Below are 24,180 nucleotides of genomic sequence, written 5' to 3'. Positions count from 1 at the left end.
TCCACTTCAGGATATCCCAAGAGCTAGTTCTCCCATTTTTGAGCCTTTTTATTTAAGTCCTTGCATGTTTGATGTCTTTGGACACAATCTAGCTCTTCCCTCCTAAGAAGAAGGGTCTAAGAGGTGAGGACTGGGGTGAGTTGTGCATTAGGTGCCTTTGAATTTGTGAAAGACTCCTGGGCTGGTTCTCGCATAATGTGGTAGAAGAAAGTAGGGATGGGTTTGCGAAGAAAGAGCTGAACACAGGCTCTGTGGACTCATTACCACAAAGGGAACAGGATGCAGAGTGGAGGAGGGTTTGCAAGAGACCATGATTTTCAGGCAAGGTTGCCTGGATTCTGCCTCAAACCTGATTTTTGAAGGATGATGCATTTAGACACTTATGTGTAATTGACCATGACCTCAATTTTGAACAGGTAGAGTTGCTTCAATAAATCCATCCAAAGAGACAAAAACAAGGTGACTATTCCAGAGAAGTCTGTTCTTAGGTCTGCTTAGTTGAGATTTTTGAATAAAGCTTCTGCTTCTTGGTTTCCCTTTTGCCAAGTGCAGATACTTCAATACTGGAATGTTTTCAGGTGCCCAACTAAAGGACATCAGTCTACAGAACTGAGCAGATAACACAAGAGCCCAACATAGCTTACAAGCAATTCCTCCCCAACAGCCAACTAGCAGAGCCTTTTCTTCCATTTTTCTCAAATCCCATAGAGCAGAAAGTGAAAACCACTGGGTACAAACAAATGCTATTATGGAGATAGCTATCAAAGTCTGTTCAAACCATCTGTTTCTCTGTTTTTCTTTCATGTGTGTGTGTATTTTTTTTTTTTTTTTTTGCTAACAACGAAATCTATTCTAAACTAACCAAGATGTTATGACTGAAAATGCCAGAGGTATATAGATCTAGCTGATAAGAGAAATTGCTTTCTAAAGAGGAGTTTGGTTTATCTTAGGTGGAGGAAGGCAACATTTCTGGAAATACCATAGTTGAACTAGCAAAATAACCAGCTACTTTCATTAAAAAAGTATGAGGCAAGATTTGTATTTGTTCACGTAATTGAATTTAATGCTGCTGAAATTTGTCAGATCTGAAAGCTACTGAAGTGTAGACTATTTTTTTCTTTGAGAAAAATTGCTTAAGAAATTGTCTCTCGGCTATAGGGCAGGTGTTCTGTTGATACTAAAAGGTCACAAGGCAGTTATTCTCTGAATTTTTCATAATGTGTAAAACCAAAGAGTACCCCCAGGAGGATATGTTTTTCTTTTGAGAGGAGGCTTCTGTGAGACAGTGACTCTTTGTCGAGAAACCCTACTGATGGTGGTGCTATTGGTAAAGAACCTGCCTGCCAGTGCAGGAGACCTTAGAGACACAGGTTAGATCCATGGGTCGGGAAGATCCTCTGGGAGGAGGGAATAGCAACCCACTCCAGTATTCTTGCCTGGAGAACCCATGGACAGAGGAGCCTGATGGGCTACAGTCCATGGGGTCACGAAAGAGTCGGACACGACTGAAGTGACTTAGCACAGTTACTGATATACTGGTTTTGGTGTCTGCTATCTAGATGTTGGTGACTTGGGGTAGAACTACAAACGGAAAGCCAACAAGTTTGCAATTGCTTTTTTCCTCTTTACAGTCCAAGTAGCTTACACTCTCACTCACATACCTCTATGTCACATTATCTTCATAACTTCAGATTTTCTGCAGAAGTTCCACTTCATACTCAAGATCTCATTAATATGCCATCCTTCTCTGTCTCTTACCTGGGTTCACCTTGGTTGATGGACATGTAAATTTCCCAGGAATTCTCCTCTGGGATGGCTCCATGTGGTATCAGTAAACTCACCCCTGAAACAGAAAAAGCCAAGAAGTTATTTGTAGATTCTCCAGTTATCCAGAAGCACCTCAGGTGAATAACTTACAGATGCTCTCAAAGATGGACCACCTCACAGCAATTTACAGGAGTTTCACAAAGTGCAAAATAATAACAAGATATTGCTTCCTTCAGTAACATATAGAAGGGCATATCATTCAAGTGTATACTCAGATTTTTACTTCAAGTCTTCCTAATGTAAATCGGTACAGCTATCATGGACAATAGTATGGAGGTGCCTCAGAAAATTAAAAAGAGAGTCATCATAAAATCTAGCAATCTCACTCCCGGGCATATGTCCAGAGACAACTGTAATTCAAAAAGATACCTGCACTCCTATGTTCTCAGCAGCACTATTTACAACAGCCAAGACATGGAAACAACCCAAGTGCCCATCAATAGACGAATGGATAAAGAAGATGTGTGTGTGTATACACACACTAGAATATTAGCCATAAAAAATGAAATAGTGGCATTTGCAGCAATATGTATGGATCTAGAGATTACCAAGAAAAGTGAGAGAAAGAGAAACATATGATATCACTTATACGTGGGAGCTATACATGGCACAAAACAGACAGACTTACAGACATAGAGGACAGACTTGCGGTTGCTAAGGGGGAATGGGGCAGGGAAGGACGATTTGGGATTAACAAATGCAAACTACTGTATATAGAATGGATAAGTAACAAGGTCCTACTGTATAGAACAGGGAACTACCTTCAATATGCTGGGCTAAGCCATAATGAAAAAGAATGCATGTGTGTGTGTGTGTATATATATACACACACACAAAGGAATCACTTTGCTGTTCAGCAGAACTTAACACGAACACTGTAAGTCAACTATACGTCAATAAATAGAAATTTCAAAAATTAAAGCCTTCCTGGCATTGTAAAAAGTCTCTTATAAGATTAGGTATCCTGACACCCAGCACTATCATATGTATCTGAGATTAAGAATTTCAGTGTATCAGTTCAGTTCAGTTCAGTCGCTCAGTTGTGTCCGACTCTTTGCGACCCCATGAACCACAGCACGCCAGGCCTCCCTGCCCATCACCAACTCCTGGAGTTCACTCAAACTCACGTCCATCAAGTCGGTGATGCCATCCAGCCATCTCATCCTCTGGCGTCCCCTTCTCCTCCTGCCCCCAATCTCTCCCAGCATCAGAGTCTTTTCCAGTGAGTCAACTCTTCGCATGAGGTGGCCAAAGTACTGGAGTTTCAGCTTCAACATCAGTCCTTCCAAAGAACACGCAGGACTGGTCTCCTTTAGGATGGACTGGTGGGATCTCCTTGCAGCCCAAGGGACTCTCAAGAGTCTTCTCCAACACCACAGTTCAAAAGCATCAATTCTTCCTGTATCAGTTAGTCAGCTCTAAAATTTAAAAGGTATTTCTCTGGTTTCTTTCTATCCACTCATTTCCTGAAAAGGTATCTAGGATGATGAGTGAGACATTTAACATTTTTGCTGGAGCCTGGTGTGTAACTGTCTTCTAAAGGGTGCATCTTAAAGTCAGTTTAGGGAGGTGACTGATGGAGGAGTGTGTTTTGTCAAGAGAACTGAAGGAGGGAAAACCTGTGAATAAGCTTAGGAACTGAAGATTCTGTGTAGCTACTATTTGGCTCCGTATTTCCAAACAGACGCTAGAAAAGATTAAGGCTAAAGAGAACTTAGCTGTATTCATATCAATGTCAAATTGAAAGAAAACTCAGGTGGGGTGGGCACAGGAAGGCACCTCATACCACTCTGGGAAATTCCTCTCTTCTCTCCTGAATGCTATGAAGTTACTATTTCAGTTTGGCCAAAAGGGAACAGTCTAGAGAGGGCAGAGAGTCTCTTTAATGTAGCTTCTTGCTTATAAAAAGAAATGAAATAGAGACACAGTTAAGATCTTGACAAAGTAAAATCTCAGGGTATCCTTTGAATAATGCAGCACTCACCTTTTCTCCTTTCATTAGAGCTAATGTAATTACACAGGAAGCTTTCAGGCTGCTGCTGATAAATTTACATCTAGAGATGGCAGACTTTACTGATATCCTTCCATGTTCCTGTTCACTGCTATAGGATCGAGGAATGGAAGACTCATGGCAAAACAAGTTGTGTGGTTCACATTTATGAACATTATTCAGTAACACGCTAGTTATCATCAGTGTCTTTCACTAAAAATGAGGCCCATTTAAATCTTGCTCACAGCTTTTCAGCTAGGGTATCTATTTATATTCCAGACCCTAATGTCAACAGTAGGAGAACAGTAATTGCCATACTCAGTGGCCTCTGATCAGTTTTCTCCTTTAATTGCCCATCCTTCCTTAAATGTAGCTGCCAAATGAAGTGGGCTCCATTACATCCTTCCCTGCTGGGGAGCAGAAATTATACGTGTGATATTCAGTGTGTGTAAATGTCAACCCTAGACATTCTGTATTGTTAGTTTGCCATCACACTTCTCTCTGTTGCCTCTGTTTTAGACTATGATGATAAGAGACATTTAGACCTTATTTAGAGACAGAGCACAGAGTGTCACCATAAGAAATAATGCCATCTGAGCAATTAACCCAAAAGAGCTCTGTTGTGCTCCCATTTCACATTTTTCTCTATTCCCTGATTGAGGTATAATTCACACGCCTAAGTTATACAAATTAACGAGTTTTGGGGCAAGTGCATACGCTCATGTTACCATCACAGTCAAGATAGAATATTCCACTGCCGCAGAAAGCCCCCTCGCACCCTTCAGTAGTCAGTTCGATCACCAACCCAGACGATCATTTATTTGCTTTCTGACATGTTGATTAGTTTGTCTTTTCTAAATTTTCAAATAAAATCATACAGAGTGTTTTTTTTTTTTTTTTAAAAAAAAGCACTCCAAAATCACTGTGGATGGTGACTGCAGCCATGAAATTAAAAGACGTTTACTCCTTGGAAGGAAAGTTATGACCAACCTAGATAGCATATTCAAAAGCAGAGACATTACTTTGCCAACAAAGGTCCATCTAGTCAAGGCTATGATTTTTCCAGTGGTCATGTATGGATGTGAGAGTTGGATTGTGAAGAAGGCTGAGCACCGAAGAATTGATGCTTTTGAACTGTGGTGTTGGAGAAGACTCTTGAGAGTCCCTTGGACTGCAAGGAGATCCAAACAGTCCATTCTGAAGGAGATCAGCCCTGGGATTTCTTTGGAAGGAATGATGCTAAAGCTGAAACTCCAGTACTTTGGCCACCTCATGCGAAGAGTTGACTCATTGGAAAAGACTCTGATGCTGGGAGGGATTGGGGGCAGGAGGAGAAGGGGACGACAGAGGATGAGATGGTTGGATGGCATCACTGACTCGATGGATGTGAGTCTGAGTGAACTCCGGGAGTTGGTGATGGACAGGGAGGCCTGGCGTGCTGCGATTCATGGGGTCACAAAGAGTCGGACACGACTGAGTGACTGAACTGAACTGAAGCGAAGGGTTTATTACATCTGTAACATGTGGCCCAATGCCTGGCAGAGAGTAAGCTCTCAGAAAATAAATCATGAATATATGAATGAATGAACAGAATTGAAAACTTTCAGTAAAAATAAAATAAAAAATAAAAATAAAAAACAGCCAGGCTTTGAGACATGCAGTCTTCTGCAGATCATCAGGGCCTGACAGTCAGAATAAATATGCATATGGACTTTTGAGGAAGGGCTGTTTGCAGAGCAGATCATATCACATTCCTTTCAAGTCAGCTTAATTCCTTGTGTGTAGATTGAAACATTATTCATAATACACCGAAATTCAATCTGAATGTGTAGGATCACTGGAGCTTTAAACGATCCCGTCTTTCCTTCAATCAGAAGTTGTATGATGATCCTTTAAACATACTTCCCTCCCCCACTTATTATCTAAATTGTACATGGAAACTGAAGATAGTCGAACACCAGAGGTCGTGGGAGCTGATGGTGCTGGTGGCAAATTATATTTTATGAAGAATGAAGGCTCTGTAGGAACTCTTCACACTTGTGGTCCCCTAAAGATGTATCCAACAAGTCATTCAACACATTATTTCTGATTAAAGGATATACTCTCCCCCAAACTCCACCTATCCTGACAGCCTTTTATTTGATAGGACAACAGAACCACCTGAGTTTTTTGGTTCCTATTTTGCATAATAAATGATTTTTAGAGTGTGGGGACTGCTGCCAACCTTTCTCACAAACCACTGCCAGGCACCCCACAGTAATTTGGGATGGATAGCATGGGAACAATTTAATTTCCAAGCCTCTCTTCTTTATACTTTAGCTCCCCAGGGCATATTTTACATTTATGTTCTGCAAATAACAGAGCATATGTTTCAATTCCCTGCACTTATTTTTTTCTCAAATTCATTCCCAATGAACAGCTTCAGTCTGGTCTAGGGCTTCTCGTGCAGAGCTCTGAAAACGCCCCTTCACAGAGTTGTTTGGGAATCATAGATAACGCTACTGGAACTTTGGGTTGTCAACCTAAATGCTTCTCAAGTCAGAAGGGAAGCAAGAAAAAAGTCTGTCGTCATGATTTCATTTCCCGTTCTATGATGAACATTGAACAAATATAGGTGATAAATGGATGGATCCCGGCACTCCCTTCCTACACACACAGACGAGGACGGGACCAGTCTATTCAACCAGCAACTACTGAGAGCCACCTAAGTGCCAGCCACTAGGTAGGAAAGTGGAAATAATACAAAGGTACAAAAACTCAATACGCAAACTCATAATTCTGATGTGTATACATACTCTTCTCTTCAAAAGGGCAGGTTCTGCATCTTTACCTTTTCTAGATCCTACGTTTCCAATCACAGATTCTTTTTCTAAGGGGTCACGGAAGAGTCGGACATGACTCAGCAACTAAACAAGAAGTGAAGCCGCTCAGTCGTGTGTGACTCTTCGCGAGCCCACGGACTGTCGCCTGCCAGTCTCCTCCATCCATGGGATTTTTCCAGGCACTAATACTGGAGTGGGTAACCATTTCCTCCTCCAGGGGATCTTCCCAATCCAGGGATCGAACCCGGGTCTCCCACATTGCAGGCAAACTCCTTGATGTCTGAGCCACCAGGGAAGTAAACAAGAAGGGTACCTGGTAAATACAGCCACCTGCTCCTTACACGTGGACCTCCTGTCCGTCATATCTCACCAGGAGGAGGGCATCCTACATGTGTGAAAAAAGATTCTTACCACGTCCTACTCATGGAGGAAGATTTAGAGAATTGGAAATTTAGAATACAACATCATTATTGGGTCTGCATTGGAGGGCTGTTTCCTTGAAATTAAGTTTTTAATGAACCAAAGGATATAGGAAAACCAATCATCAACTTGGAACAAACGCAGGCACAAGTCACTAATCTACTTAGAAGGTCAGGCAGTAGAACAGTAGCGTCTGACTAGTCCAACTACAGAATTCACTGTACAAGATAAAATGCTTGATATTTGAGGTGGGTTTGTTCTACCCTACAGAGAAATCTGCTAAGGCCCTGCTGGTCCCAGCTCAATGCTATCCAGATCTTTAACAACAATGGCAGATCTGGCATTTTCCCTCTCTTCTCAGCCAACAGCAATGATTTAGAGCACTCCCTAAATCTCGTTGCTCAGATAGTGGGGCGGGGGGGTGGGTGGTGTTGGGGATTGTTCTCTTCCTCCATCCCACATCTTAGATGGCAGCTCTGAAGACTAATGCATAGGTAGAGTCAAAGTTATCTGGGCTGTACACGTCAAAACAACATGAAAATCTTCCAACCAAAAGGAAGAAAACACTCTTAGGCAGTCTTGAACTACATAGCCAAGGATCCGAGCTTGAATTCAGAACAGCAACCCCAAAAGGAACCCTCATCACTGCTCATCATAAAGCAACATGATAGCAGGGGTGATGGACGCTGATTATTCATCAGGTCAGTTACTGAGGAAGTTCGGGTGTCATTTCACTCATCTATCAACTTGTCTGTAAACCACGCTTCACTATAAACACAGTATTTGGCAGTCATATCAAAGAATGTTTTCAGTGCTTCCTGACCGTGTTCTAGGAAATATAATTCAAGGGGCTTAAACTCTAGGGACCACCCAAAACTTCCGAGCCAGCATGGCTGTCAGCCCTAACAGGGCATCTGATGGAGTGTATGGTCCATGCTGAGATGCAGACGGCAAAGTGTAATGTCAGCGCTGCTTCTGGCTTGCCGTGTAAATCAAGCCAACTTCCGGAGCTATGGTGGTGTTCACTCTGACACCGGAAGAGTCAAGATCTTAAAAATGGACCTTACGGGACATCATCATGTAAATATAATACATTCAAACAAACGCTAGAAGATACACAAACGCACACTTACCACCCACCTGTATTTGGCATTACTAAGCGTCCTCCCAAATGGCCAAAGACACCCGTGGTCCTCAGCTCGGTCCGTGTAGGGAGTGATGACAAGTTCTGGATGTAGGGCGTCTTATTTCTGGCATGCACTGTCGTGAAGCTGCGGTTGTTTCCGTGGGGGAAAGTCCCGGAATGATTCTTGCCGTGGTACTCGGCTCGCTCGGACACTCCCAGGGAGACCATGAACGAGCTCTGCACTTTGACTTTGATGTCCGACAAAGGGTTAAAGAGTGAGGACTCCGTCATGAGCTCCTTGTCCAGGGGGTCCTGTAGACAGATGGGCCCACTGTACGTTCGGCTCACTGTCAGGTCCGGTTGCATGGAGGGGTTCAAGAGCAGGGAGTTACCTGGTCAGAGAAGATGGATCTGTCACTCAGAAGCTGTAAAGCACCATAGTTACTCCTTCACATGCTTCTACAAACTACGCTGCACGTGCTCACCAGCCGCCCGGGTCACGGCTGACCCCTCAGACCCGCCCTGGGCATCTAAAGTGTCTCTAACAGGCTGATCAATAGTGTCCAGAGCCTCAGAATCAGGAGCTCTGGCTTTTGCAGTCAATTTCCCGAATGGTGCCGATCTAACTCATCCTTTTCTCGAGCTCTTTATGTGCTATCCTTTCAAAACAATTATTTCTGGCACTCCACCAGGCAACTTACTCAGGTATGATTGTTTACGGGATTATTTTAACTGGCAAAGAGGAGCTTCTAAAAAAATAAAAGAGGAAAGAAAGATGTTTTTCAATCCAGTTTGGAGCAAAAATAACATCTGTTCAGTTTAAATGGCAAAGAGATGACACAGCATGGTGACGAGGTGGTGCTGTTTATAACCGAGGTGGCGTGGGTGCCAACACGTCTCCCATGGAATTCTGGGCAGTTTCTGGGGGAGGAAATGTGTCCTCAGAGCAAAAGGGTCAGGGGGCTTCACGAGCTGCTCCATGTCTGAGCAGCCAATTCACTCTGATAACATGAATGTCACTCTGAGAGGCACAGAGGATCCCAGCTTCCACAAGGGGAGCAGCTGAGAATGGTTTCTTTCTGACTCAAAACAAATGGAGAAAAATAATCCTTACAAAAACATGAGAAATTGGACTTTCTCATCGGCTGGGACATAACCATTTTTTTTCTATGCCCAAATATTAAATTCGCTGTGATATTTTCTTGTGATGAAGTAATCTCATTTATTAGTAAATAACAAAATAACCCTCAGTTCCAAACTTCCTGCCCATATCAGTCCATCAATGTGACATCTCAAATTGAAACCCAAAACACATTAAACCATTTTCCTTTGGGGCCTGACAAAAATGTTTCGCATGTGATATTTTGGAAAATGTTGCCATTTCAGACCATATCCTATTAGCTTCTATTGTTTTTCCATTTTCATAATTTGTAACAACACCAGCAGGAAATCTATAACCCTGACTTTTCCCACCTCTTTGTTCTGACGCTCTAAGAATCCCAAATCACAGAGGAGCAGGTTCAAAATGAGATGAAATACCTTATAGATGTAAAAGCACCTTGATGAGGCATTTTTCCATGTTTGAGGATCTTTTTATATTATAAGGAGCTGAGCTTTTTAACAGAACTGCACTAAACTTTACAGATACCAGCCTTACTCTGGGTTATGAAGCAAGAAGCAGGATGGAAGAACCATCTCACATCTGAAAAGTTTGGAGCAGGGGTTTCCACTGGTGCCTGAAAAAGCATCTCTCTTGGTCTCATGGCTGTTTTCTCTCACGTCCTCACCTTCTAACGTTTAATTTCTGGCTACTGTTAGAAGACCCTGCTATCTTATGTAAAGTCAAGAAGCAAAAACATTTCCTAGAGTTAGACTTAAGTCTTAATTGCCTATCACTATACACACATACATATGTGTATGTTTGTGTATGTGTATATATATGAAAAATACACACACACATACACATATAAAGTTGGTGGCCAACTTGATTTAAGTCTGACTGAAGATAATTCCCCAGTGACCGCAAGTTTCTCTTTGGATGTCCTTTTCAAGGCCCTGGTCTACTCTCTGACATTCTATTAAATCTCACTGTTCACCCTGCTGGGGCTCCAATCATATTTGCTCAAGAAGGGATGTCATGAAGACAACAGAGCACCCATGTAAGGCATAGCCTCACCGTGAATGCAGGGGAGAGTAGAATTTGGATAAGGGGCTTCTGTTGGTATCACTAGTTTTGTGAGTTCTTGGTTAAAGAAAATGGTAAAAATAAGTTTGGAAAGGCTACATACTCTCTGAGAGAGTCACAGTATAAGTTTCCTACATTCTGAGATGCCTCATGGTAATAAGATGTATCAGCTTATCCAAGTCAGCCTTCCCCAGATGCTCCGATCAGGGAACCGCCCCTCTCACCCACCACCTGCTGCTCTGCGGAACTCACTGGTGTCCTCTGTCAAGGTATGAGGAGACAGCCAGCTTCTAGAAGGATGTGCTCTACATTGACTGAGTACCTTAAGCCAAGGTATTATAAGCCAGGTTATTCCAGGCGGTTTCACCCTCACAAGGCCCCCCTGAGATAGATGTTAGTATGTCCATTTTACAGCTGGAAAAATTGAGACAGACAGAATAACTGATTTACTAGGTTTTACAGCAATTTTGGATTCAAATCTGATTTCAGAGCCTCTGAATTTACACACAAAGCTGCCACCCACCCTACTGTGTATTCTGTTTTTAACTGGTAAGGTCTGAGACAGTGATATCTTATGATTTGATGGAGATACAATTTTAGTTTCTTACACAGTCGCAAGACTAGTTCCTTGGATGAAGTGAAGTGAAGTCGCTCAGTCGTGTCTGACTCTTTGCAACCCCATGGACTATAGCCTACCAGGCTCCTTAGTCCACGGAATTTTCCAGGCAAGAGTACTGGAGAGGGTTGCCATTCCTTCTCCAGGGGATCTTCCCAACCCAGGGATCGAACCTGGGTCTCCTGCACTGCAGGCAGACGCTTTATCGTCTGAGCCACTAGTTCACTGGATATACTTCTAATTAAATCATATATACTGAACTTCCCTGGTGGCTCAGTGGTAAAGAATCTGCCTGCCAATGCAGGAGACAGGAGTCTGATCCCTGGTCTAGGAAAATCCCACATGTTGTAGAACAATTAAGCCTGTGCGCTGTAACTATTGAGTCTGTGCTCCAGAGCCCGGGCGCGGCAGTTACTGAAGCTGGAAGACCCTAGAGCCCATGCTCTGCCACAAGGGAAGCCACCGCAGTGAGAAGCTTGGGCACCACGACTTTAGAGTAGCCCCACTTGCCACAACTAGAAGAGAAGTCTGCACACAGCAGTGAAGACCCAGCACAGCCAAAATCAGTCACATGTACTAAGTCACATAAGCTTAGTACATTGAGGTGACATGTTTTTATCTGAGATCAACCAGACTTAGACCAGAAGCCAAGGTGCCAGAACGTCAAAGTGTTAGTTGCTCAGTCGTATCCGACTCTTGGGACCCCATTCACTGTAGCCCCCCAGGCTCCTCTGTCCGTGAGATTCCCCAGGCAAGAATACTGGAGTGGGTTGCTATGCCCTTCTCCAGGGGATCTTCCCAACCCAGGGATGGAAACCGGGTCCCCCACATAGAAGGTAGATTCTTTACCATCTGAGCCACCAGGTGTCAGAAGTGAGTGGTAAGCAGTCAAGTCGCTTGTGTCTCCCACCATCTCCCCATCCTAGCCTGCTTGGCTTTCCACTGCACCATCCTATCCCTACTCCATCACTGCCAAGCAGTAAGATTTCTTGTCCTGTACTGTAGGTGTTACTCACAAGCAATAAACAGAAATAAAAGTGACAATATTGATCACAAGGGTCAAAGTAGAAAACTTCATCTATGGAAATGAGACGGTTCCATTTTTTCTAAAATAAAAGCCATTTATGTCTCATCTCCGTCTCCCAATCAGGAACAGAGTTAATTGGTAGAAGAAAATCAAATGACTCTTCTGTTTTCAAAATGAAATACTGCTATTGTTTGACATGATAAATTTTCCTTCCCTTCCAACAGAAGACTGCTTCAAGGTGGCAAAGGCAGAGAGTCATTTAGGCTGAGAATTTCATTTTTTCTCTGGTTAACTAGCCCATCATACATCCTCTAAAATCCTTTTATTTATTTAAAATAGAAATAACTCCACTGAATAAAATAACTCCATCTAATAAACAGTGTAATAAATATGCCTGTTAGAGTCATTGGTTTGTAGCTTTGAATAATCAATATTTTAGTTAACTAAACATACATTCCCAAAGCAGGCTGGTTAAAATAGAAAGTTGGGTGACCTGAGGCACTGACTACATATCAAAGATGGACACGCCATATTTAAAATGTGGGTAATGGTAAATCGAGGAGCTTCCTGGGTGACTCAGTGGTAAAGCATTTGCCTGCAGTGCAGGAGACTCAGGTTCAATCCCTGGCTTGGAAAGATCCCCTAGAGAAGGAAATGTTAACCCACTCCAGTACTCTTGCCTGGGAAATCTCATGGACAGAGGAGCCTGGTGGGGTACAGTCTACAGGGTCGCAAAACAGACATGACTGAGTGACTAAGCAACAATAGGTAATTGAGACCCATTGGTCCTCAGGGCAGCCAAGAACTCAGACAGACTCCTGCATCAAACCTGGCGTCCTAAGGTGTGAAGACAATTTTGGAGCGGCTCCCAGTGCCAAGAGCCACCCTCACACAGGACCAAAGAGCACGAGGGTCCTGTGTGAGTGTAGTCTACGGTCCTGAGGATGCGCTGTTGGGGGCCCTACGCCGCTGACCTTGACGGACTGTTTTGAAGTTGAAGGTCTGGAAGCCACCTGTCAATGCAGAAGAGTCGATGACGTCCACACCATAGTCACTCTGGCTGCGTCTGTACAGGGTGATGCCGATGACTAGGACTGCAACAGCCACAACCGCGGCACCCAAGCCTGAGTACAAAGCGATGTCACTGGCATTCTCGATGCCTGAAAGACACAAAAGCAATCCTCAATGGCCAACATGGGCACAGTGCCAAAAAGCCACCCCAGGACACAGAATGAAACACTCTTGGAATTTTTGGAGCTACGGATCAGGCAACATGACAGATGTGGCTAGTCGCGAGTTGACTCTCCAACAATAATCAGGTTCTAGAAGACCTTGTATAAACCAAAGGGATGCTAGTTAAATAACTTAACTGCATTAAGGTAGCTTACCACATAATGGAATCTGCAACAGAAGCAATTTTGCAAAGAATATAAGAGTTTTCAAGGAAAAACAGGCAACTGCTTAATTTGCTTGTTTTAGGAAATCTTATTGCCCTGCAAAGTTTTTTTTTAAATATATATATATACACTTTATTTTTGTTGGAAGACATGAGACCCACGTACAATGACAAAATATGGGTGAACCGCTCTGCTTGTCTATGGCCTGGGCGCATGCATTCACAGAGAGCATTCTCGGGTGATAAGGTAACGCATGGTCTATGAGTCAAGAGACCAGAGCTCAGGAGTATGAACTTGAGCTTTGGCCCACGTCACTCAGTTCATCAGAACGCTGACGTTCATCAGAACGCTGACAGTCATCAGGGTATTTACAATCATTATGAGCGACTTTCTGTTGTGAGATATGAAAAGCACTCGGTCCCAGGCACTCTTATGTCCATGGTAAATGTTTGCTGGCACCAACTGAATGCTTGACTCTAGAAGTTTGTTTTTGTGGACGAGGACTGGTCTCTAAGAGGGCACATGCTGTTTCTCCCATACCTCTCCTACTCCATCCTATTGAATGCATGGGCAAAGCAAAAATAAAAGCGTTAGTTTGAAATTTAGATGGTGGGTGTCTCCCCATCCCCCAAGATAACACTGTAGCTGCTTTCCAACCCTTTGGCTAGAGGTCCTCAGGGTGTGGTTGATTCCTGAGGAGCCTTGGAATGGCTAGTGCAATTCGGCATGACATCTACCCAAGAACATGTAAGTCTTGAAGTGTGTTAACAATGGAAGGTGGCAAGTATTCACTACATAACTGATCTCCTTACAGATTATGTGGTAGGCATACTAAACAGGTCCAAAAGTAATTACTCTGTCACCCCTGCTGGGTTTAGCAGATAAAATAAACCCATCATATATTTACCTTGTAATTGCACAGCACTTAGTCTGTGCTCACCGCACCCTAATATGCTACTTATGTTATCAAGTGAGGAAGACTAACCACACGGCTAAATTTATTTTCAACGAAGTTAGTGGACTATAAAATAAGATGCCGCCAAATGAAAGCAGGAACAAGGAAATCAAGCAGAACCAGATCAGTAATAGGGCAGCCAACACATAAAAATAATTCATGGGGGAGAAAAACAGTCATCTCAAAGAACAGTATCGGAAAGGTCAGAGGGTGATCAGACCCTTTTCATAACAGCAACCTGGGGGGTGTTGAGAAACAGTGTGATCTAGGCTTTAGTTCAACTTCATGGTGGTCCAAATGGGAGAGGGCCAGGGATGGTGGGGTATCAGTGGTGGTCTTCCCCAGCCCCCCAGAACCACAGAGTGAAGCCTGATGCCACCGCCAAAGTTCCAGTGTCCAAATAGGTCATGTGGGGAGAAAGAAGGGGAGTCATCACCCCATTCAGTCTCACTCTCCCTCTACTCAATTAAATTCCTTGGAGGGAATCATTAGAGAAGAGAGAAGTCACAAAACACAGCAGGTACGGCAAGCCAGGGCACCAGGAGCAGGGAGAGAACTGGACTGGACCCAGTGAGCCTTCCCCCTTCTTCCCTCCAGGTCTTTGGGCGCTGCTCACGGATGGCACCATCATCTTAAAAGGTGTATCTGGGGAGAATACACCTGCTCAGCAACTAAAGAAAGAGCCTGGCAGGGTCCTGAATGCAGCTGCTCTGTCACTGAGCTGGCAAAGTAGACGCAAAGACATCTTTAGCTTCCCAGGTACTAAAATAGGAAGGGCCAGAAGCCAGAGGATGACCAACGTGAAAGTACTTCTGCTGAAAATGGATATCACTGGACGTGAAATCCTGACACAGAACTCAGTAGCAGGAACAAGCTGTCTTTGTTCCCCTGGATTCCTATCTTGCTGTTTCTGGCGTCCACCCTCTTGCTACCCAGGTAACCAGAATTCTCCGTTCTCAAGTTATGAGTTCTGTTTTAGAAAAGGACTCTCTGGCTTCAGATGAAGGTATCAACGTCAGATATAGCTCATTGTGTTTGCTCTTCCAGGAATATGTGCAGAACCTCTTAATAACTTCTTAATAAATACTGAATTATAAAATTTTTAGAAATGAATATGGGAACTTTGGGGCTAGGGTAGGGAAAGAAGGGAGAGAGACTCATACAGGGATCACTGCTTCCCTAGGAGGCTCACCCTAGCACCTGGTGGGACAGTTTGACCTAGACTCAGAAGTCCATGGGATTCATTTTACAAGAACAATCTGTCCTGGCAATTTGATGTTTCTACATCTAATGATCTCATCATTCAACATACACTTGTGACGGGTCAACTGCTCAGTGGAAATGAAGACATATGGGTGAAAATTAACATGTGGTCCATATTCTCCATTGTTTGTCTGAAAGACAAGGCTGTGATGGGACTCCGGTATCCAAGTACAGCTACAGATGCAGACACGAGTCCTCAAGACCTCATCAGTCATCCTTAGAGCTCAGTCTTCTAAAGTTGAGTCACTTCCTTCTTCTTCCTCTTTTTCTCTTCTCTATTTACCTGCTTTTACTTCATCTTATTCTTCCTTTATTCCCCCTGCCCTGCTGCTGCTGCTAAGTCGCTTCAGTTGTGTCCAACTCTGTGCGACCCCATAGACGGCAGCCCACCAGGCTTCCCCGTCCCTGGGATTCTCCAGGCAAGAACACTGGAGTGGGTTGTCGTTTCCTTCTCCAACGCATGAAAGTGAAAAGTGAAAGTGAAGTCTCTCAGTCATGTCCGACTCTTCGCGACCCCATGGACTGCAGCCCACCAGGCTCCTCTGTCCGTGAGATTTTCTAGGCAAAAGTACTGGAGTGGGGTGCCATTGCCTTCTCCGTCCCCCTGCCCTACCATCTGCTAATCTTTTTTCTCCAGGACAGTAGAGTAGGTTTCCCTGTAAAGATTCCTGTGTCCTTACAAATGTAATTGATTCCCTTTTCATGTGTGTCCAGGACTGGCCCCAGGAGAACCTGAGGTTTAGGCTTGATGTCTGTGTCTGTGAGCACATGGGCACTTGGAGGGGTGCCACGCAGAACCACTCCACATGTGCACGTGTACATATGTGGTCACACTCAGCTCTCATTGGAAGAACATCAGAAGTCACTGCTTCCACCTGCTAGCCAAAGGCCCTGTGCCCCTTTCAGATTATAAGGATGGGTCTTTGTCATATACCCCCCATCCCTCTAGGCATCTAGGCCCTTCCCACCTCTGTCTACCCATCCGTCAGTGCAGGGCCCCCTCCTCCAAGCCAGCTGGACTGTGCCTTGGCTAGTCCACCAACCCTGCCAACCCCTGGTTCTCTGAACTCTGACATCACTTATGGCTCCTCGAACTCTTTTTGGATCTGTTGATGGGTAATGACCTGAATGCCAAGGCATCCTACCTGCTTGACACTCGGCACAAGCACTTCTCTGTCATTTCCCCCAGAAATGTGTGAGTCATCCTGTGCAGCTATCTGTTGATTGCTCCCTGGACTCAGACTAGCCTGAGGGAGACTGTAGAACCCCTGCCACAGAGACCGCCTTTTCCTTACAGCCACACACACACATTTACATCTGTCTGCTCACTCTTACATCTGGGGCTGGTTTGTTTCCTCCAACTCATTCTGAACAAAAAGCTTTGATCAGGCTATTCTGCCTTTGTGGGCAGAGGGTGTTTTTTTTTTTCCTCTGGATTTCTGTCATACATATCAATGTGTGATTGATGTCTTTCCCGGGTTTCCATCCCCATTTCCTCTCTCCAAGCACTGTGAAAGCTTTAGGTCAAGTTCAGAAGGGCGCAACATGTGGTATAAAAAATTGTGCATGATCTATAGGATAAAGAAAACAAAAATAAAAATGATGGGGAAATCTCTTATATTGCAAATTAGTCAGAAACTACAGAGGGATCTGTTCATTGCTGGAAGGAGTGGGAACTATCTACAGAGAAAGGCTGCAAAGATTAATAGTTGGAAACTAGGACCCTGGAAAGGAAACGTTTATGGGTTCATTTGGCCTAGAGAAAAGAGAACTATAAAGTGGCTTGTGGGGATCTTTAATGCATAAAGCGTGGTTCTAAAAAGAAGCTCACAGTAGGTGCCCAGTGAACCTTCATTTATGATGAAGCTAGTGACCAGCTCATCACCCACTCTAACAAGGGCTGAAAAGGAGGACCTGGTCTTTTATTATAGCAACTGGGACTCTGTTAGATATTAAAATGACCTTTTCTACAAGGAGGGTTGTTAAAAAAAACAACTGTGCTGTATTTCTGAGGAAGCTTGTGAAATCTCCTTTAGAGTTTCTCAAAACCAGCATGACTTGACAATAGTCTGCAGTTATATTTTTGGTCAAAGCTGGTGAGAAAGGCTAAGTGACTTTTCAAAGTCCTTTTGAACTTCAGAGTTCAAGGACTAGGTATTCACAAGCTCCTGTCCTTATGAATTATAATCATACCTAGTCATTCATAGTGACATATGTACCCCAAGGACTAAATTTAAGGGCTGTTTATTTAGTTTGCCTTCCTCTCTTCACAGGACTCTCATTTGAAAGACATATTAACTCCACTTATTTATGGAAATTTAGCTCAATTCCCATATTATGAGTTTAAGTATCAGATTAGAATCTATTTTACAGGATTAGATAGCTACACAAAATGAATAAAGGAGCACAACAAAATGCCTTTCAAAACATACAGTTAGAGAATTTGGGACTGACATGTACACGTGGCTAGATTTAAAACGGGCCAACAAAGACCTACTGTACAGCACAGGAAACTCTGCTCAAAGTCATGTGAACAACTGAAATGAGAAAAGAATTTGAAAAGAACAGATACATGTATATGGATAACTGAATCACTTTGCTGTACGCCTGAAACTATCACAATGTCGTTAATCAACTCTACTGCACTATAAAAGTCAAGAAAAACATATGGTATTCTCTTTTTATCTTATTGGATACTGTAGAATGACCACTGCTCTTGTTTTAGGAGGAAAAAACTCAGCAACTTGACTTGATGTATATAAGGCAGTGAATCCCTAAGGAATTCACACAACAGAGCTTCACAAAGAGAAGGCTGAGAGAGAGAACATGAATGGAAGACAGAAGAATTAGCTGCTCCGCTGGACTCCCAGGAAGCAGCAGTCTCTAGCCCAGCCCCGCCTCATCCTGGCCCAGAGGTACAGACAGGGCCGTAGACACCGAGGGGTGTGCCACAACATTTAACTGCACGCTAGCACATAACAGAAGTTATTGTTCGAACTGTTCATACTTGTCATTGAGAAACCACATTCCTTGAAAAAAGCATCAGAAAATAACTTTAAAGTGGTCAGCTCTGGGCAACCACGGTGAGCAGTTCTGATGATACTTTGCATTGCCTGGAATCTCACAGTCCCGTCACCAGTCAGCATCTCGGTTTTTCCACCTTAGTGAAGTGAGTGAAGTTGCTTAGCTGTGTCCAACTCTTTGCGACCTTGTGGACTATAGCCCACCAGGGTCCTCTGTCCATGGGATTCTCCAGGCAAGAATACTGGAGTGGGTTGCTATTTCCTTCTCCACGGGATCTTCCCGACCCAGGGATCAAATCCAGGTCTCTTGCATTGTGGGTAAACGCTTTAACCTCTGAGCCAATTCCACCTTGCCACCCTCCAAATGCTCCTTGTTGTCATTAACAATGACAGCAGCACATTCTTCAGTAGCTCTTACTGTATGCCAGGTACTGTTCTAGTCTTTTATTTACACTGATTAACTCATTTTAATCCTTCCAACAAACTTGTAAAAAGGTGCCAATTTAAATATCGAAACTGAGGCCAGAAAATCACTTGTCTTGCCCAAAGCCTCATGACGGTTAAGTAGCAGAGCAGGGATTCAATCCAAGGCAGCTCAACTCCGGCTCAATGCCTATCCAGCTGTGAACCTCTGCCCTGGTCGCACTGCCTGATACTGAAACCGCACACAAGCCCCTGTGTCCTTGTCTTCTGCACTAAGAGGCTGACTCAGAAGTTAACGATTGGGAAATGCGACGATGTAAAAACAAACAATGGCTGCTGGGCTGGGGAACTGAAAACTATTTAGACTCTGAATTTGCCACCTGGTAGAATCACCGAACTACCTTTTCCCTAAAAGATACGGATAAACACTTGACATGTAGGAAGCAGGCCCCCACCAGATGAAAACTGCTAACCACACGAACACAGGCCCCAGATCAGTTGGAACCATTAAGCTGATGATGCTGTTTCCTTCTCACCTCACCACCAGTCAGAAGAATGTCCATGAGCTGATCGCGTCCTCTTTGAACCATGACTATACAACTCCTCACTACCCTCTCCAGGGCAGGGCATGCAGACTTGAAGGCATTAGCTCACTGTGGCCCCCTTTGCCTGGCAAAGCAATAAAGCTTTTTCTTTCTATTTCACCCAAAACTCTGTCTCTGAGATGTAATTCAGCACCAGCGTACAGTTAAGTCCCTTACAAATGAGCCTTCAAGGTGTGAAAGTCTAAAGATGCAAATGTGCCCCGTTTGCTAGCTATTGTACTGTACTACATATTAGTACTTTCTAAGGTACTATACTGTAAGATTTAAAAAAAAGTTCTATTTTTTGTGCTTGTTTTTTATGTACTATTTGTGTGAAAAGTATTATAAACCTATGACAGTAGAGTATTATATAGCCGATTGTATTAGCTGGGTACCTAGGCTAACTTTGTCAGACTTACAAACAGAGAGGACTTACAGATGTACTCTTGGAACAGAACTCATTCGTATGTGGGGGACTTACTGTACGGAGGCTGAAAATTTCACCAACAAAACCTCTTGATGGCAAGGGTAATCCAGTAATGGAGCACTAAGCTTGTGCCTGCTTCTCTGAGAACCGCAGGTATGATCATATTCTCATGCTCACAATCAAATCTGTTTGCCGTAGAAGTATTCTATTTCTTCTTTTACAGATGGTGGTACAGGTTCAGATAGGGTAGAGGCTTCTGCATGAGAAAATGGCAAAGGTAGGGTTTGGACACCCATCTGTCTTCACTCCCCAGTGGTCTAACCATCACAGGATGGCCTCCGCACCTCTCCTCCCTGCACTGGCTCGACTACCCCGGTGCAGGAACCCACCAACCAGACTGGTGGGTATCATCAAAAATCCAGTGCTCTGCAAACCCACCTGGGCTTCTTTGCAGCCTAATAATTATTGTATTCATGTCCCATGACCTAGAACAACTTTTCATCAACAGTTACTCTGAACTGCGTTTACTTTTTTCATCACCTCTGCTTCTCACTGCCCGCTTTTCCATGTGAGTCCCCTTCCCTCCAGCACACACACACCCTCCCCTGCAACTCAAAACGCCTCTGCTCCGTCCTGTGCTTTCCTTTCCCTCTCCCTGTTCCCTGAACAGCTGCTCCTCCTCTGTGTCAGGCCGGCTCTGGTCTGCCCTCTCCTGCCTCCGCAGGGACCTGGCCTCATTCATTATTCCCTTTTGGTCTCGCATCTTTCAACTTTGCCTCCACACCTCTGCCTTGCCTTCTGCCTCCAAACACGGCCTGGTCTCCCTAATCACCTCTACCCCAATCCCTCTCCTGACTTACTCCCTGACAGATCTCTGAAAGAGGCAGTCTCTTTTCATATCCATGAAATCCTAAGCTCTTTGTTGAAAAGAATTATAAAAAACATTTTTAAAACATTAAACCTTTCTTGATCATAATTTCCCTAACCAGTTAACCTCTATCCCTGTTGAAGTAAAAGAATAAATAGAAAACACACACAGGAGGAGGAAGTACTTTAGGAACTATAAAAAGTTACACTACACTAAGAAAAAAATTCATCCTTCAACCAAGCCAGAAAGATATGGCTTCAACTAAGCCAACATATATGATATTGCATACATGGAAAAAACGATACAAATGAACTTATATAAAAAATAGATCCATAGACATAGAAAACAAATTAATGGTTATGAAAGGGGAAAAGGGAGGGGATGAGATAAATTAGGAGTTTGGGATTAACAAATACACAGTACTATATATAAAATAGATAACCAACAAGGACCTATGGGATAGCACAGGGAACTATACTTAATATTTTGTAATAACCTATAAGGGAAAAGAATCTGAAAAACAAAAGATAGACATATATATATAGAAGTGAATCACTTTGCTGTATACCTGAAATGAACACAACATTGTAAATGAATTATACTTCAATAAAAAAATACACAAAATTAAAAAAAAAATAAAAGTAACCACTGTTGATAGTATATTTGGGATCTTTCAGGAACAAATTGTAATTTCCATTTTTTTTTTTTTTTTTACCATCCTCACTCTAAAAGTTATATAATCATTATTATACTTCCATATGATTTCCTTTACTACATTGCTTTTTCCCCCTCACTGTGTACAATATCTTGTAGATCGTTCCTATCAGAATGTACAGACATGCTTTACTTCTTTTTACATGGGCTCAGCCCACTGCCAGGCTCTGTCGTGATTTAACTTGTTCACTATTTCTATACATTTCATTGCTCTTTTATGCTATTAAATTCTGACTTTTGCCCAAACCACTGTTTCCTCCTGAAGATTGTTCACAACCACTCCATCAGACAGTGCTAACTACTACTTTGATGCCTAACAGTCTTAAATCAGGATCTTTTGCCTCCACTCCTGTCTGAAGTCCTCATCCTATATTTCCTCTGGCGCAGTGGATAAAACCACCACACCACTGTGCGTTGTGCTAACATCTCAAACTTGTCATCTGTTTTATAAGGTCACCGTTCTTATCTCTTCAAGTATTTTCTTGAATTCCCCTTTTCTAGTAATGACATCATCAGAGACCAGGCGTGAGCCTGAAGAATCACCTTTCCTTTTCTGCCCATCAAGCCCTTCCCCAAATGACTCACACGCCTTCCTGAAACATCCCCAGTGCCTCTCACATCTCAGTTTCGATAGCAGGCACCCACATGGCACAGCCTCATCTACCCTGGTACCCAGGCCCCAGTCTTTATTCATTCTGAATTGTTAAACTTGTGGCTTACTCTCCCCAAACACAGTTCTGGTTCTGCCACTTCAAAACCTATCAATGACTCTTGAGTAGGCATCGAGTTCACTCTAACAGTGGCTTCCATTATGGCTCAAGATACTTTCTGCTCTGCCCCAACCTAGTTTTCAACTGTTTTCGCTCATTTATCCTCTATATGGACCCTCCAACTTCTGCTTCATTGGCTGTACTAAGGCCTTTGACTGTGTGGATCACAACCAACTGTGGAAAATTCTTAGAGATTGGAATACCAGGCCACCTTACCTGCTTCCTGAGAAACCTGTGCCAGTCAAGAAGCAACAGTCAGAACTGGACATGGAACAACGGACTGGTTCAAACTGGGAAAGGAGTATGCCAAGGCTGCATATTGTCACACTGCTTATTTAACTTCTACACAGAGTACATTATATGAAATGCCAGGTAGGATAAAGCACAAGCTGGAATCAAGATTTCAGGGAGAAATATCAATACACAGATGCCACCACCCTTATGGCAGAAAGTGAAGAGGAACTAAAGAGCCTTTTGATGAAGGTGAAAGACAAGAGTGAAAAAGCTGGCTTAAAACTCAACATTCAAAAAGCAAAGATCATGGCATCTGGTCCCATCATTTGATGGGGACTACATGCTGAAGAATTGATGCTTTTGAACTGTGGTGTTGGAGAAGACTCTTGAGAGTCCCTTGGACTGCAAGGAGATCCAACCAGTCCATTCTGAAGGAGATCAGTCCTGAATACTCCCTGGAAGGACTGATGCTGAAGCTGAAGCTCCAGTACTTTGGCCACCTCATGCGAAGAGTTGACTCATTGGAAAAGACTCTGATGATGGGAGGGATTAGGGGCAGGAGGAGAAGGGGACAACAGGATGAGATGGCTGGATGGCATCACCGACTTGATGGACATGAGTCTGAGTGAACTCCAGGAGTTGGTGATGGACAGGGAGGCCTGGTGTGCTGCGATTCATGGGGCCGCAAAGAGTTGGACATGACTGAGCGACTGAACTGAACTGAACTGAACTGACATGGGGAAATAACGGAAACACTGACAGACTTTATCTTCTTGGGCTCCAAAATCACTGTGGATGGTGATGGCAGCCATGATATTAAGACTCCTGCTCCTTGGAAGGAAAGTTATTACGAATCTAGGCAGTGTGTTAAAGAGCAAAGACATCACTTGGCTGACAAAGGTCTGTATAGTCAAATCTATGGTTTTTCTAATAGTCACGTATGGATATGAGAGCTGAACCATAAAGAAGGCTGAGCACCAAAAAATTGATGCTTTCAAACTGTGGTGCTGGAGAAGACTCTTGAGAGTCCCTTGGACAGCAAGGAGATCAAACCAGTCAATCTTAAAGGAAATCAACCCTGAATATTTATTGGAAAGACTGATCCTGAAGCTCCATTATTTTGGCCACCTGATGCGAAGAGCCATCTCACTGGAAAAGACCCTGATGGGAAAGATTGAAGGCAGGAGGAGAATAGGGTGACAGAGGATGAGATGGTTGGATGGCATCACCGACTCAATGGACATGAGTTTGAGCAAACTCTGAACATAGTGAAGAACAGGGAAGCCTGGCGTGCTGCAGTCCATGGGGTCGCAAAGAGTCAGACATGACAGAGCAACTTCACTGGTTCCCTGGTAGCAACTGAACAACACGGACCCTACTTTTTAGGTGAATCTGATTACAGACCTCACTCGAAGATATTATGGGTTCAGTTTCAGACCACTGCAAAGAGCAAATATCGTAATACAGACAGGCACAGCTTGCTTGGTTTTCTGGGACATATAGAAGTTA

At 43.5% G+C, this 24,180-nt stretch overlaps 1 protein-coding gene across 10 annotated transcripts in view; it reads right to left on the bottom strand.

The window, feature by feature from the left end:
- Positions 1-24,180, bottom strand: part of UNC5D (unc-5 netrin receptor D) — a 684,626-nt gene that overhangs the window by 108,999 nt on the left and 551,447 nt on the right. For 4 of the 10 annotated variants that reach the window (XM_027529847.1, XM_027529849.1, XM_027529853.1 and 1 more), the window contains 3 exons: positions 12,988-13,173; positions 8,200-8,577; positions 1,759-1,843 (listed from right to left, as the gene is read on the bottom strand). In XM_027529847.1, the coding sequence (XP_027385648.1) occupies positions 1,759-1,843; positions 8,200-8,577; positions 12,988-13,173 (649 nt within the window). Of the gene's footprint in view, positions 1-1,758; positions 1,844-8,199; positions 8,578-12,987; positions 13,174-13,950; positions 13,966-24,180 lie in introns of all 10 variants that reach the window. The other 6 variants (XM_027529851.1, XM_027529846.1, XM_027529852.1 and 3 more) reach the window with 3 other exon arrangements.

Source organism: Bos indicus x Bos taurus, chromosome 27 (assembly GCF_003369695.1).
Source record: "Bos indicus x Bos taurus breed Angus x Brahman F1 hybrid chromosome 27, Bos_hybrid_MaternalHap_v2.0, whole genome shotgun sequence".
Classification (NCBI taxonomy): Eukaryota; Metazoa; Chordata; class Mammalia; order Artiodactyla; family Bovidae; genus Bos; species Bos indicus x Bos taurus.
Note: the sequence above shows the minus strand (reverse complement) of the source record. Positions and strands in the feature narration are given on the sequence as shown.